Consider the following 14,163-nt stretch of genomic DNA (forward strand, 5'->3'; position numbering starts at 1 on the left):
TCCAAGTGCTTAAACTGATTACAGTCAAGTCGAGCAAGTCAAGTGGAAATGGGGCACGCCACCAACCACCAGACACAACACATATCACCAGGTCCCCTATTTACGTGCGCAGCAGTGATGTAATCGAAATTCATTTTGTCACTCTACTGTCTTGACGATGGACGACAGCAGCAGCAGCGGCGGTGTCCGACACAGAGTCCGAGTCCGAGATGACGACACAGACTCACTTCCAACAAGAAAATATGGCGACGGCGACAGCGACAGCGACCCCAGCTTCACGTGGCGCGGCGTCGGCGTGGGCCTGCTCGTGGGGCTCGTCATCTGCTTCTCCAACATGTACTTTGGGCTGCAGACGGGGTGGGTCAGCACCATGACCATGCCGGCCAGCCTGATGGGCTTCGGCATCTTCAAGCTGCTGGGGCGCCGCGGCCGCCTCCTCGACGGCGGGCCCTTCACGCCCGTCGAGAACGTCCTGGTCCAGACCGTCGCCGGCAGCATGGCCATCATGCCGCTCGGCTGCGGGTTTGTCGGTGTCCTGCCCGCCATGAGTTACCTGCTGCGCGACGACGAACAAGGCCCCATCGTCCTCTCCCTTCCAAAGCTCATACTATGGTCCCTCGGCCTATGCTATTTTGGTGTTGTTTTTGCAGTGCCCCTGCGCCGCCAGGTCTTGATCCGGGAGAAGCTCAAGTTCCCCAGCGGGTTTAGCACCGCTGTTCTGATCAGTGTCCTCCACGGCCGCACCCCCAACGACAGCGCCCAGCCCGACGCCGCCGGCTTCGGCAGTCTTGCCGGACCTGGTCCCTCCCCCAAAACCAAGTCTGTCCCCAGCACCCCCCTCCTCCTCGGTCCCCCAGACAGCAGCCACAAGCCTACTGCTGGTGGAGGTGACGCCGATGAAGAAGCCGCCGATGCCCAGGAGACGGCCGCGTCGTGGCGCCAGAACGTGCAGCTGCTGCTCGTGTGCTTCCTCGTGTCGGGGCTGTCGACCTTCGCGACCTACTTCTTCCCCGTGCTGCGCAGCGTGCCCGTGTTCGGGCGCGCGGCCGCCGCGACGTGGCTGTGGACGCTCAACCCCAGCCTGGCCTACGTCGGCCAGGGCATCATCATGGGCCCCGCCACCACCCTGCACATGCTGCTGGGCGCCGTGCTCGGCTGGGCCGTGCTCTCGCCCCTGGCCAAGGTGCGCGGCTGGGCCCCCGGGGAAGTTGATGACTGGGAGCACGGCAGCAAGGGCTGGATCGTCTGGACCTCACTGGCTATCATGCTCGCCGATGCCGTCGTCAGCCTGTCGTATCTCGCGGTCCGCTCCGTCCGCCCCTACCTCGCCGTGCCCGTCAAGCTCAAGGCGCTGGTGCCTAGCTTGACGCCTGGGCGTAGGCGTGGGGTCGGGGCCGGCTACACGCGCATCGACGCCCAGGACGCGGATCCTAACGCAGACGCAGACGTGGATACCGACGACGCCGACGCCGAAGAAGAGGACGACGCGCCGGTGGACCAGCAGATCAGCGACCGCGTGGTGGGCGTGGGGCTAGTGCTGTCGGTGGCGTTCTGCATCGCGTGCATCCACGTCGTGTTCGGCGACCTCGTGCCGCTCTATGCCACCGTCACGGCCGTGCTCATGGCCCTCGTGCTCAGCATCATGGGCGTGCGCGCCCTCGGCGAGACGGACCTCAACCCCGTGTCGGGCATCAGCAAGCTCGCCCAGCTGTTCTTTGCGCTCATCATCCCCCAGTCGCACAAGTCGAGCGTGCTGATCAATTTGGTGGCTGGCGCCGTGGTATGTGTCCCCCTTATATTTCGTTCCCGTGTGTGTTGCTGGGATCTGATTGCTGACTTTTTGTTTGTGTGTGGAATAGTCTGAAGCGGTATGTCACGTATCTTTTTTCTATGGTGATGATTTCTCGGTTACTGATTTACCGTCTTTGGCGAGCTACAGGGCGCCCTGCAAGCCGGCGATCTCATGCAAGACCTCAAGACGGGCCACCTGCTCGGCGCCGCGCCCAAGGCCCAGTTCTGGGGCCAGGTCATTGGCGCCACGGTGGGAGCCGTGGTCAGCGCTTTAATCTACCAGCTATACACATCGTGAGTTTTTTTTAAACCCCTCCCCTTCTTTCAAGAAAGGAAAATAGAATATTGGCGCCGAGATCCAGGGCTGACTGACATGTGTGACATGTGTGACATGACAGCGTGTACGACATCCCCGGCGACCTGTTCCAGGTCCCCACGGGCTACGTGTGGTAAGTCAGTCTTTAACACTAAATGATGGAAAGCTTTATCTTTTTGAAACTGTTTTTATTCAGTAGCATACGTTAATAGAATAATCTAGGATCTCCACCGCCCGCCTCGTTACCGGCGGCGGTCTGCCGCCCATGGCCAAGGAGTGGGCCATGGGCTCCGCCGCTCTGTTCGCCGCCACCACTGCCCTGCGCATCAAGGCCACCGGCAAACCGTGGCAGAATCTGATCCCCGGCGGGATTGCCGTCGCTGTTGGTATGGTTTTCTCTCTCTTTTCTACTGTGTTCCCTGATGTTTCTTTGGTTTTTGACATGGCACTAACTGTTGTCTGCTTCTAGGCATGTACAACGTCCCGTCATTCACGCTCGCGCGCACCATTGGCGGCATGCTCGGCTGGTGGTGGCGCTCCGTCAAGGGCTGGCAGGACACGCCGCTGATTGTGCTGGCTTCGGTGAGTTTCTTTTCCTTGCAACTCAATCCGTTTTCTCTCTGTTCCGTATGCGACGTACAAAACCGCTTGCTAACGGGATTTTATTGTCACTGTGCTAGGGCTTCATTCTGGGCGAAGGCTTCCTGAGCATTGTCAACTTGATCATGCAGAGCGTCGGCGTGCCGCATCTATAGAACTAGAGCGACGAGTCTAATATTACTTTCTTCATCTTTCTATTCTCTTTATTGGGAGAAACCACAACAAACACATGGCGTGCGTGTGCTTCGAATTTGGGGGAATTTGCATACATATGTGTGGAGAAAAGGAAAGATAATATTAATCCCGAGAGTACCTGCCTACTGGGGCACCATCGCAACCCCAAGCTTCCGCTTCCCTAGGCCAGACATCAAGGCAGGTTGCTAGGCACCGTAGCTAGCATTCCGGTGTATGCGCCACTAGATCCCCACAACCGAACCGCGGCGGGCCGCTGACTCCGTCGTTCTCCATCCACACCGCAACGAGCTCTGATCAAAGGCTTCAGTTGAAACCCAGGGGGCAGATCGTGGCCGGGTTTGGTCCCGTTGCCCGGTTCAAGATCGGTGCTGTCGGTATTCCTACCTACCTAGGTGAGGGAGGTAGGTAAGTAAGTATGCACGGCGTCTGGAACAAAACCACGGACCCGCCACAGTTTTGGCTTGCCTCTTTCTCCATATGATGACGGCTTCGAGTTTGCCACGAGGAGACCCAAGATATGGATACACCCGAGTTCGGCGGCTCAAAGGCAGCGCGAGAGGGTTTAAAAGGCTCAGTCGACTCTGTCGTCTTCCACAAGGCCATTCCGCTTTTAGGACGCCACCGCCCTAAGGGAGCCACATGTTGGACAAGAAACGCTAACAGAAGTCGGCGACATGTTAGCCCTTGGTGGTTCGCAGCGCAATTCCCGGGGTTAGGGCCGAGGGACCCCTTCAAAACGACTTGTACTGGTTGAAGAGGTTCCAGACGCTGTCGTTCCCAAAGTCGCCTTCAAACTGCCAGGGCAGCGCAGCAGCCCCCATGTCGCTGCCGTCCCAGGCTCCCGCCAGAGCCGTGGACGATGAATGCACAGCGGCGCCCGACGGTGACGAGTCGTCGCCCATGGTCATGAGGTCATTGTAGATGAGGTCGCTGGTGGCGTAGATGGGCTGCAGGCTGGCTAGGTCAAAACCGCTGGGTAAGGTCCCCCAGTCGAAATCGGCAGTCGCCGCAGTCGCCGCGGCTGTTACCGCCGCCCCACCGTCGGCACCGTCGTTGCTACTATTACCAGTCGAATACACGCCGCCGCCGACAGCCACGGACGGCGAGAATATGCTGCTGCCGTTGGTAAAGGTGGAGGAGCTGCCGGGCTGTGGGCTCGCGGAGCTTGTCGTGGCAGCCTCCGGGTTGGCGCCGGATGGCAGGATGGACGTTTCCCAGTACGACGAATACGGGGAAGGGCCGTTGTTCTGGTCTCCGACGGACGCGCTGGGCGTGGTCGAAGCGGGGGACGGGAGGGTGGGCTTTGCGGAGGTGCCGGGCTGGCTGGAAATGCCGAGCGACCTGCGCAGCCGCAGGTTAATGGCCCGCAGCACGCCGAGAGCCGCCTTGGCCAGGCCGTTGCGCACCGACATGATCTCGAAGCGTTCGACGGACCAGTCAAACTGCTGGATGGATTCAAAAACCAAATCCGGATGCTCCTTTGGGAAGAGAATGTAGATGGATGCGATCATGACGATGGCGTCAAAGGTGCCAAAGAAGAGAGAGTGGCTACCTTGCATCAGCTACAGCCAAGTTTTTTTTTATTGAACAAAGGAGGACGGGGATGATCAAGACTCACGCTCTGTGCTGCTGTGGGGGCAGAGATTTGAAGTGCGCCTTTTGGGCGTGCAGCATCCTCAAACTCGCGCGAAGGGCTTCTGTCCGGCTCTTGGGCCTCGTGAAGATATACGGCCGGTGGAGCGCCATGAAGTTGAAGGCTATGAGCTGGGGCAAAGTGGTGCGGACAAAGGGGAGCCAGTGACACTCTGGCAGGCCGTCAAACCTGGTGTCCGGATTCACCATGCGGAACCACGATGGGGTGCGGGCGTCGAGGTCCAGCAGCTCCTGGTGCAGCCGGTTTACCCTATAAAAGTCCTTGGGACAGGGCCCTTCCTTCTCCAGCTCCAATACTTCGCGCAGCGGCAGTATGATCTCATGCGCCCACAACGACCGCGTCAGGGGCGTTGGCGGGTCATTCTCGCCCCGGGGCAATACGGGGGTCTTGGAGCGGTCCTTAGGGATCGGCGCGTCAATAGGCAGCGTAGGCGGCGTCATGCCGAGGCTGATGGTGATGGGACGGCCGAGGATGAGGCCCGTATGAACATCCCAGCCAATAAGAATCATCCACATCCTTCGCCGGCGCTGGATTTCCCACTGGTTCTCGAGTACCGACTCGGCATCGTCACTTCTCGGCTGGGGATCGAGGCTGTCTCGATGAAGGCCGATCTCCTGCGCGTCCCTGATGGCGCCGCCGATGGCATGCCACGCCTCTGTGACCTGGGCGACGTACTTCAGGAACGAGGCCCTCACGAAGCCGGCCATGACCGTGGTCAGAGTCATCTGGCGCTTTCCCAGCAGCGACAGGATGGCCACGCCCGACTCGCTGTAGTCGACGGCGAGGTCCTCGAAGCTCATGTTGCCGGCATACTTGAGCGATTCAAACAAGTGGTCGTCGCCGGGGGTCAAGACCAGCAGCGCCATGGCCAGCACCTGAAACACCAGGCCGGGGAAGACCCTCAGGTCGGGAGGCAGCGCCTGGGGCCCGCCCGACGTGAGCAGGCTAAAGGGCAGCTTGTACCAGTCGGCGAGCTGCTTCTCGAAGATGTCGCGTTCCAGGCCATAGTAGTGCCAGTTGAAGCCCTTAAAGTAGATGTCTCCCAGCTTCTCGATGTAGCTTCGCGCGGGGAGCTGCCTGATCAGGCTCTTGTAGCGCTCGCGCGTGTTGAAGAGGTCGTCTTGCTGGCCCGACGTCGGGTTGAGCGTCGACAGCGGCTCGTCCGGGTGCGCGCCCTCGATCTTGGCCAGGAACCCGAGCGTCGACGGGCCCGTATACGAATACCCAAAGTTGACCACCTTGCTTGGGATGCTGTCCTGGGGGTCCTCGGCCTCGGGCGATATGGGCGCCCCGTTGTTCGTGTTAGACCTGTGCGCCTTCGCCGTGGGCGCGCCCGTCTCGTAGGTGCATGCGCCCTGCTTGTTTCGCCCCAGGCAGTTGGTGCATGGCAGCTTCCGATCGCACTGTCAATGGCAAGGCGAGAGCAAACCATGGGTTAGCCGGAGCCCTCATATGACAACCAAGACAAAATTCCCTACCTTCTGCTTCCTGCGATGGCATTCCGTGCACGAAATGACGGTCCGCCTCCGCTTCTTAGGCGGCGGCCTGGACTCGGCGTCGTGGCCGGCCTCGTCCTTTGAGCCGTTTTTATCAGCCGAGACGACCGTCTCGACAGGCGGACTTTCTGAGCTGGAAGACATTGACATGGCGCCGACACCTCTCGGCGCGGGCGTGTAGGGGGGCTCGACTTGATTAGTGATAAGAGATAATGTGTCAACGTCAACAACCTAGACCGAAGCTCGAAGCTATCAGGTACTGTATGTTAATCGAGCAAGCCCTGCAGCGTACAAATGCGGTACTAGTCGAGTGCAGATGACTGACAGGTGACTGAGACAATCCAAGATAGACGATTGCTAGTGGGTTTAACTAAAATCCCCGTCCTGACGGACTGATGGGCTTCCAGCATGTTGCTGAATAACGCAACTCCAATCACCGCCGTCCACAGGCCAAAAGCCGTGAGGGAGAGACAGCGAGCGGGATTGACCCCCGCCCGCCAAGCTTCCCATGTACGGCCTTCTATCTCCTCATCCGGCGCATCTGTTACGTCGTGAGGTGCTTAGGCCCGTTAACTCCGCGAGAGGAAGAGTGGTGTTATGCGTCACTTCATTCAGAATACAGGATTATGCAGAGTACCTTGTGTGTTATATTATACTCATATCCTTTCTCTCCTTCCATTGCCCGCCTTCGCTTTTCAGACAATAATTTCGCCAACGATTCCGAAGCTCAAGAAGGTTGTTGCCATGGTTGGTGTCCGCTCTTGGTGGGCCGAAATCCGGCCCCGTCTCGGGCCGACAGCAATAGAAGGAGAATCGAGACATGTGAATCTTTGTTCTGCTAGGTTTTCAGAGGGGTCAATTGCAATTGCAGGCAGGTGCCTTGGGAAGACCTATTGTCACCGAAACGCCCGTTCCTTCGGATCACGACTCCGTGGTCGTTTCCCACTTTGCTTTTCTCCCCGAGCCCCGAAAGTTCTCAGCTGTGCTCCGGCCCCTTATTACCACCCATATCTCGCGAGTGTTCGGCCGTTTCGGCCAACGCCACAGACAAGAGCCGTCTTTTCCCCGCCGGATCATCCTCATTGGCCGATACGTCTCAGATAAGCCCTCCAGGCCTCCCTTTGGTACCGTTCGGCCTCCTTTTGAGGGTCCATGGCCGTGGTGATACCCCGCCCTACAATTACTATGTCGACTCCGCAGACATTGATTAGTTTTGACGGCGTGTTGTACTGCTGTCCCAAGCCATCACCTTCCACATGTCCGTTTTCTCCCTCGCCCTGCGGAGGCAACTTGCAGCCAGGCGTCATGTGGATGAAGTTGTCCTCGGGCTCGGTATTCAAGCTTTCCTGGGAGACGAACCCCATGACGAAGATCTTGTGCTCGCGCGCCGCCTCAACGCAGGCCTGAGTGTACTCCTTGGTCATCAGGCAGCCCCTGGACGACATTTGGGCCAGGAGCAGTAGCCCACGGTCAGACGGAGGCTCCTCAATGCCAGGGAAGAGCACTTCGTCGCCCTCTGTCATGTTCTTGGACAAGCGTGGAGAGTCGACGGGTTCGAACGACTGCGTGACCGTCGTGATGGAGACGATGCTCCCTTTCCTTCCGTCGGCGTCCCGGCCGTCCCGGTAGAAGCCGCCATTCTGCTCCCTGGGATCTAGCCTGCGTCCGTCCTCGGACAGCTCCTCTGCGTCGTCAAAGTGCTCCAAGACGGGGGTGCCGACTGTGACAGATGTCTTGACCTCGTAGTTGATGCGCTCCTTCCACTTCGCCGCGGCCTCGGCTAGGGCGCGAACCATGTCCTTGCCGGCATCGATATTGGCGTTGGTGATGTGGGCCCACTCTATTATGCGGGCTGTGCCGGCTGTATACTGCATCTGCACCGTCTTGCCAATGTCGACAAACTTGCGGTCCTCAAAGATTAGGAAGCCGTGCTTCCTTGCGAGGACGGCCAGCTTGGCACCCGTGCCTGTCTGGGGGTTGTAGTCCCAGCCCGAAATCAGATCGTAGTGTGTCTTGAACACGACAATTGCTGGCCCAGCCTTCTCCGCAAGATCGAGGAGCTGCCGGGCGCTCTGGACATCAGCGCTAAGACAGAGGTTGGACCTTTTAAGCTCCATCAAGCGGAACAGGTAATTGGTGAGCGGGTGCGTGGCTTGGTTCGCCCGCTCGGCGAACGGCGTCGCCAAAGTCGGATGCCTTGTCGACATCTTGGGGTGCGTCTAGGGGGTTGCTTTTCTACTCTCGTACGACGACGAGAAGAACAAAGGTCTAGGGACTACTATCGTAGCTATTAATGTGTCAGGGGGTTTCGGATCGGGAAATATTGCAATGTTGTGCTCCTCAGGAGGATCTAGGGGTAGGGATCAATAAGGGTATGGTAGGGGCATGCGGCTTATTATCCGAACAGCTCAAGCCGAGTGGGGGAAGGGGGGCGGAGGGATGTTCCTGAGATCTGGTATCTCAGAGAAGCCTTACTTATAGTGGATGTTTAAGGCCACGCTTCGAGGCTGAAGAGCCGGACCCTGGTGGGGAGGAGCAGCAGGCGGCGCGAGGTTTCACCAGATTGGCTGCTGGTTTCGAGGACGGAGACGGGGGAGTGAGTACGAGGCGGGGTCGTGCGACAGGGTATCTGTCGACTTTTTGGTGGGTTGTGGGAGCTGGAGACGGACAGTCCACAAATATGCGATGGGAGGCGGCAGTGTCCGAGGAAGAGAGAGAGACAGCTACTCAGCACGGTAGACGGGGCAGACGTTCTTGTAATTAAGCCAAGACGAAAGCCGTGACAAGTGCGAGAAAATGTGTGACGGGCCAGGTCGAGACTGAACGGCAAACTTCAGACAGCAGGACGAGTCGAGAGCAGGAGAGATCCCAGCACACAAAAGGCTTGGCGCCGAAGCGAATTAGACAATTGGACAATGCTGCAATGCCGTAATGCAGAACAGGTCCCGGAACTCGTCGTGTCAGGGGCTGGCTAAGTTCAAGCGCCCAACACCGCAAGACAAAATGCAGTGACAGAGCCGAGTGTACGTTCCTCATGCAAGTGGGAGCAGGAGGAAAAAGCAAGCAAGCTGGCCGCAAACAGCTCGGGGAGCAAGTGGAGGCAGGGCAAGAACGACTGGGCACTGGCGATGTCGGATGGTAGGCGCAGATGGTGGGCAGACCAATTGCAAGTTTTTGAACTTATTGGAGAAGGTGCTGCCGCGGCGCCGCCAGACCCAGGTCCCCTCCTCTCCTGCCCGGCCTTCCCATATCCGTATTTGGCCTTTGCGAAAGCCCACGAAATTAGAATTTCGAGTCTCCCACCAGAGGCCGCTGTGCCCTTTTTTGGGGCTGATCGGCTTCACAGCAAGTGGCGTGGGGTCAGCTTGCTTGTGTTGATCGCTGAGTGGGTGTCCAGCAGTTGGTGGCTGCCCCAGTCACATACCCTGCATCTCAAGTCCCGGCGACGGGGTCGCGCAGGGCTGCCGCCCCTGCCCGCCTGGTTCGAGCCTGGCTCGAGCCTGGCCTGACATCCTGGGCCCCGTCCGGCGTTTAAACCGTCGTGGACGGCTCAGGCCTTGAACTAACGCACATCTGCTTGATTGTCGGCTGAGATAGGAGACTAGAGGTAGACAAAGACGCCGATGCCTTGCAGCGCATGTCGCCATTCTGGGCGTCGTAGACTCTGAAAACTCCCGAAGGTAGTCCAGTCGAGATCGACATCCATATGTACTGTACCTACCTAGGTATCGTTGCATCCGCGGCCTTTCTCCCGTTTTTATTTCTTATTTTAGGTTGAAATTAGAACACCGTCGTGTGATTCAATTATTGCTGGGCTGCAGCTTCGGGAGGGAGGGCTGGAACCAAAAGGCCAATGCTCACTGGTGATACATAGTAGGCTGCTGTGGACGTTCATTCGGTGTGCTTGGTGTCTGTGTGCTAGTGTGGTGTGTGTGCTCGTCCCACAGCCAAGTCCCGGGCACACTGCAGGGAGACGAGAGCAGGAAGCGAGAATCTAAGCAGGAAGCATGAACAGGGAGCAAGCGACCACTGAATGCTGCAGGTGCTTCGGCATAACCCGACCTGCTGCTCCTAGACTGCCCAACTCGGTCCGGTCTAAATCCAATTGGTCGTGACGGAACTCGTCCATAGCTTTCCTCGGACTGAAAGGTTGTCTGGTTGGCGATAATGAGAGTTGCATACACACAGTACGAATAAGTTTGTTTGGCGGTGTACCAGGTATTTGGTATATACATAGCCGTCGTCTGAACAAAATAAAAGGCGGGCAGGCAAATTCGCCGCCCCACGACAGTCAATGCCGCTCAAAAACCTAGAGTAGAGGGTAATCCCCCGAGCCCCTGAGCACCGCTGGGAAACCTTAAATGTGCCTCTGCCTGGCAGTTGAACTTGAAGCTTACCTGTAATAAAGTGGGTTGTGCCTGCTGCTGCTCAACTCCCAAAGTTAAGGTGGAAGGAGTTGCACAGACTTGATCAAGGTTCCTTTCGGGTCAGCTAATTTGTACATACCCATAGTTTCCTGTGGTTCGACGTCTTATAACTGCCTCTAGGTCTGAAAAGGGATTCAAGACACCAATTTAGGGAACAGGAGAGGCGTGGTTACGAGGCAAGAGTGGTGAAATGTTGGTCCTAAATGGAAACGAAAAAAAAAACAGCTTCGGTCATGGCGCCCAAATGGATGCGATGTCCTTTTAAACTTTTCAATCTGCTTCAATACGGTACAGTGCACCCGCGCCTCGCCCACTTCATCCGACATTTCAGTTCTGACTTAGTGTTCAAGCTGTATACGGCGGCCCCTCGTTTAGTCCGAGGTCGGAACCACAGTGTTGCCTATCACTGTACCCTCGGCCCGAGATACCTAACCTGGTATAAGAGTAGAGGGCTGGAGGTTCAGACAAGACGCGAGCCTGGTATAAACTCCACGAAGGGGGGGGCGGGATAATTCTTGACAAATATTCAAATATTATTAGCAACTACAATATCAAACAAATCGGCGGCCACATTCGTGATACAATTGTTCCAGTCGCCTCTGCCCAATGGCTACAGCTTTGCGGCGGGGTACGGCACGTTAGTTCGAACCCTCTGAAGCTTATTAGCCAGACTGAGGAGGTAGTCAGGTCTTAGTGGCCGGCGCCGTTGGATAGAGCAAGGGACAATTAAGTCGAGTGGTTCGTCTTGAGAAGGGGACATAAGAGTTGGAGGCGGGAAGGAAGGGAGATCAATGTGGATTGAGGAAACGCAGGGAAAGTTTCAACCTTGCGCAAGCCGAGAGGTAGAATCGAGATGGAGACTTGGCGCACAAAGTTGCAATCCTGTTTATATATAGGTATTTACCATATTTGCATGCGGCAGGACGCTCCGGAAGAAAGCAAGACGTACGGCATGAAGCTGCGCTCCTCGTCGCCTTGTCGAACAAGGCTGCAACTGATGAACTCGAGCCTTTCTGGACCATCTGGGGTCCGTGTCAGCCTATCAGGGGTGCCTTGCCTATGCATGGCGCTAACCTAATATGTGTACTATGTAAATGTAACTCGAACGTTGAAGCTGAGCCTCCAAAGCAATTGGATGCGGGGGTTTCGGTCCTTCCTCCTGACCTTGACTGAAATGTCTTAACGCATTCCGAACTTGAGTTATCGAAGGAGGCACGGCGAATCTGCGCCATCGGCGTTTTATCATCGCATTACCTGGGGTATTCGATACCACAGCTCTAGTACGTACCTAGCTAGGTGGCTTTTCCTGCTTCCCGACGCTAGTAGTTGACAGGAAACAGACAGCCATCCAGGCAGAATCTCAAGACGACATTTGGATACGAAGCTACAACCATCCATACTATTCCATACTCCATACTTCTCCCAGTTATCAAAGTTATCAAATCTGTAGGTAATTCCAGCGCACCTGATCTCCACTTTGCCATCCCATTAACAAGCTTTTGTACCTAGTTTCTTCCGCCTCCCGAAGAACAAGTGCGGAGCTTCCCTGCCATCCCCCCCACGAATTATTATCCCCACGTTCTGACAACAGCGCCGCGCCTTAGAGAAGCAGCCTCTATATATTTCGGAATCATAGCCACTTGGGCTAGCATCATCAAAGAAACAATCCAACGTTATATAACAGCAACAAGCGCCGAAAAAGTCAATAAAGATCGAGGGTATGGACATAAGCGGGGGAATCCTGGACTTTGTCCAGAGGTTCCGGAACCTCGAAGTTCAGACGGACTCCAAGGACCAGTTGATCAAGGTGTGCAACCCAGAGCCCATCTAGTTGTCTGCTGTCTCTAACATGTAGCGCCCAGGACCTTCTCGTCTATTCCGAAGGAATCGAGACTATCCTTCGAGCCCAGAACCAAGGCTTGCTGATCGAGCTTCGCGATGCAAAACTCGACCTCGACGACGCGACCAAATCGAGACGGGACCTGCAGCAACAGTTACAGGAAGTGGAGACCCGCAACATGTTAATATCGCAAGACAATAGCCATTTGAAGGTTAGACACGCGGCCCATGCGTGCTGGTGATACGGTTTTTGAATGACGCGTCTGCAGAACAACAACCCTTACGTTATTGTCCTGATCGATGGCGAAGGCTTGCTTGTACGTGCTCGCCTGCTTTGGCCCCTCGTCATTTTTGATGCCGAGCTCCCAGAATCTCGCGCTCATCAGCTTCTCTGCATATAGTTTAAACAAGCCTTCATCAAGCAAGGAGTCGAGGGCGGTAAACGAGCAGCATACGCGCTGCGGACCGCCATTCTCACAGAATGCGGCGAGCATGCTTCCGATGTCGAGGTGGTGGCTAAGGTCTATGCTAATCTTGCCGGTCTATCGAAAGCCATGCGCCGTGACGGCAGCCTGGAAAACGAAAGCGATTTGAAAGACTTTAGCCTGGGATTCACGCAGGGCAAGGCCACGTTTGATTTTGTCGATGTTGGTCACGGTAAAGAAAGAGCAGATAATAAAATAAAAGGTAGGGAGAAGGAGCTCCCAGTATTCAGTCGAGCCCGAATTGACTTGGACTGCCTGTTTGTTAATACGAAGGCCAGAATCAACGAAATGGAATCTCCGCAATTTCAACTGCAAACAAGCCATTCTTGGGATCTCTCACGATGCTGGATATGCGCCGTTTTTGGACGAGCTGTTCCATGACGACGCCGCCCGCCGCCGTGTCACGGTGCTCGAAGGCTTTCCCACTGTCCGAGAGCTAATAGCGACGGGCGCCAATATTTTGAACTTGAACGACGACCTCTTTCGCTCCGATAAGCTCGTGGATAAGGTGCCGACAAGCTTGTCATTGCCGTCGGCCGGCGGCGGTGGCGGTGTCGGCGCGAACGGTCTTGGAAACGCTGCTAATGGCGTCGTGGGGCCGGGTACCATTCTGACGCCTGCTGCCTCGGCCACGTCGACACCGAGCACCGCGCCGGCGACAACCTGGGCCAGAGCCATTAGCAATGCCAGCCCCCCTCCGCAGATTACGCTGCCGCTGCAGCCGAGACCAGTCAACACCCCAGCTCGGGCAGCGGCGCAACAAGCCAAGCCTGCCCCGTGGAATCCGGGCCCGCGGGGAGTCGACTCGCCCATAACGGTGGTACAGTCGGCTTTGGACAACATCAAGAAACGAAAAGACAACAATAAACTTTGCAACAATCATTATTTGAGAGGGCCCTGCGTCAAGGGTGATGCCTGTTGCTTCGAGCATAGGTACAAGCCCACCAAGGACGAGATTGTGGCCATCGCATTTCTGGCCCGCCTCAACCCCTGTACTAGCGGCCAGGAGTGCGAGGTCAAAGACTGTATTTATGGTCATCATGTATGTGTTTGCTATTTTCTTAATGTCTCTAAGTATATGATGCTGGTCAACATGCTATTCGGCTTCTTGTCTTCAACTCCCGTCTGAAGCGGTGGTCGTTGCGAGTCATGGCCTCTCACATCCTCATCCTTCGCGCAAGCGTTGCCCTGCTAACCGTCCTCCCTCTCTTGCTTCAGTGTCCCAGCGTGCGAGACGGGATGTGCACCCATCCGTACTGCAAGTTTGGAACTGCAGATCATCCGCCGGGCACCAAATTCCGAACCAAGTCTCACGACTACTGAGGCGTCGCCTGCCTCGTACTCTTACCTTTTTATTTAA

General features: G+C 56.6%; 3 protein-coding genes across 3 annotated transcripts; 2 read left to right on the top strand and 1 right to left on the bottom strand.

Annotated features, from left to right (window-relative positions):
• The first annotated feature begins 1 nt into the window (after window position 1).
• On the top strand, window positions 2–1,961 carry B0T26DRAFT_727751 (OPT oligopeptide transporter protein-domain-containing protein). Its single transcript, XM_060442873.1, has one exon. It carries the CDS (start codon window positions 158–160, stop codon window positions 1,862–1,864), a length of 1,707 nt encoding a protein of 568 aa, XP_060291808.1. The 5' UTR covers window positions 2–157; the 3' UTR covers window positions 1,865–1,961.
• Window positions 1,962–3,633: 1,672 nt separating this feature from the next.
• Window positions 3,634–8,259, bottom strand: B0T26DRAFT_743888 (humps family-domain-containing protein; the record flags this gene model as incomplete). Its single annotated transcript, XM_060444320.1, has 5 exons — window positions 3,634–4,450; window positions 4,521–4,724; window positions 4,755–5,959; window positions 6,290–6,294; window positions 7,146–8,259. 5 exons carry the CDS (start codon window positions 8,257–8,259, stop codon window positions 3,634–3,636), a joined length of 3,345 nt encoding a protein of 1,114 aa, XP_060291809.1.
• Window positions 8,260–12,199: 3,940 nt separating this feature from the next.
• Window positions 12,200–14,126, top strand: B0T26DRAFT_657086 (uncharacterized protein; the record flags this gene model as incomplete). Its single annotated transcript, XM_060438756.1, has 6 exons — window positions 12,200–12,286; window positions 12,342–12,530; window positions 12,588–12,635; window positions 12,720–13,005; window positions 13,082–13,845; window positions 14,022–14,126. The coding sequence occupies 6 exons, from the start codon at window positions 12,200–12,202 to the stop codon at window positions 14,124–14,126; spliced, it is 1,479 nt and encodes a 492-aa protein (XP_060291810.1).
• Between the last annotated feature and the right edge of the window lie 37 nt (window positions 14,127–14,163).

This window comes from Lasiosphaeria miniovina (assembly GCF_030549165.1).
Source record: "Lasiosphaeria miniovina strain SMH2392-1A chromosome Unknown B0T26scaffold_7, whole genome shotgun sequence".
NCBI lineage: Eukaryota > Fungi > Ascomycota > Sordariomycetes > Sordariales > Lasiosphaeriaceae > Lasiosphaeria > Lasiosphaeria miniovina.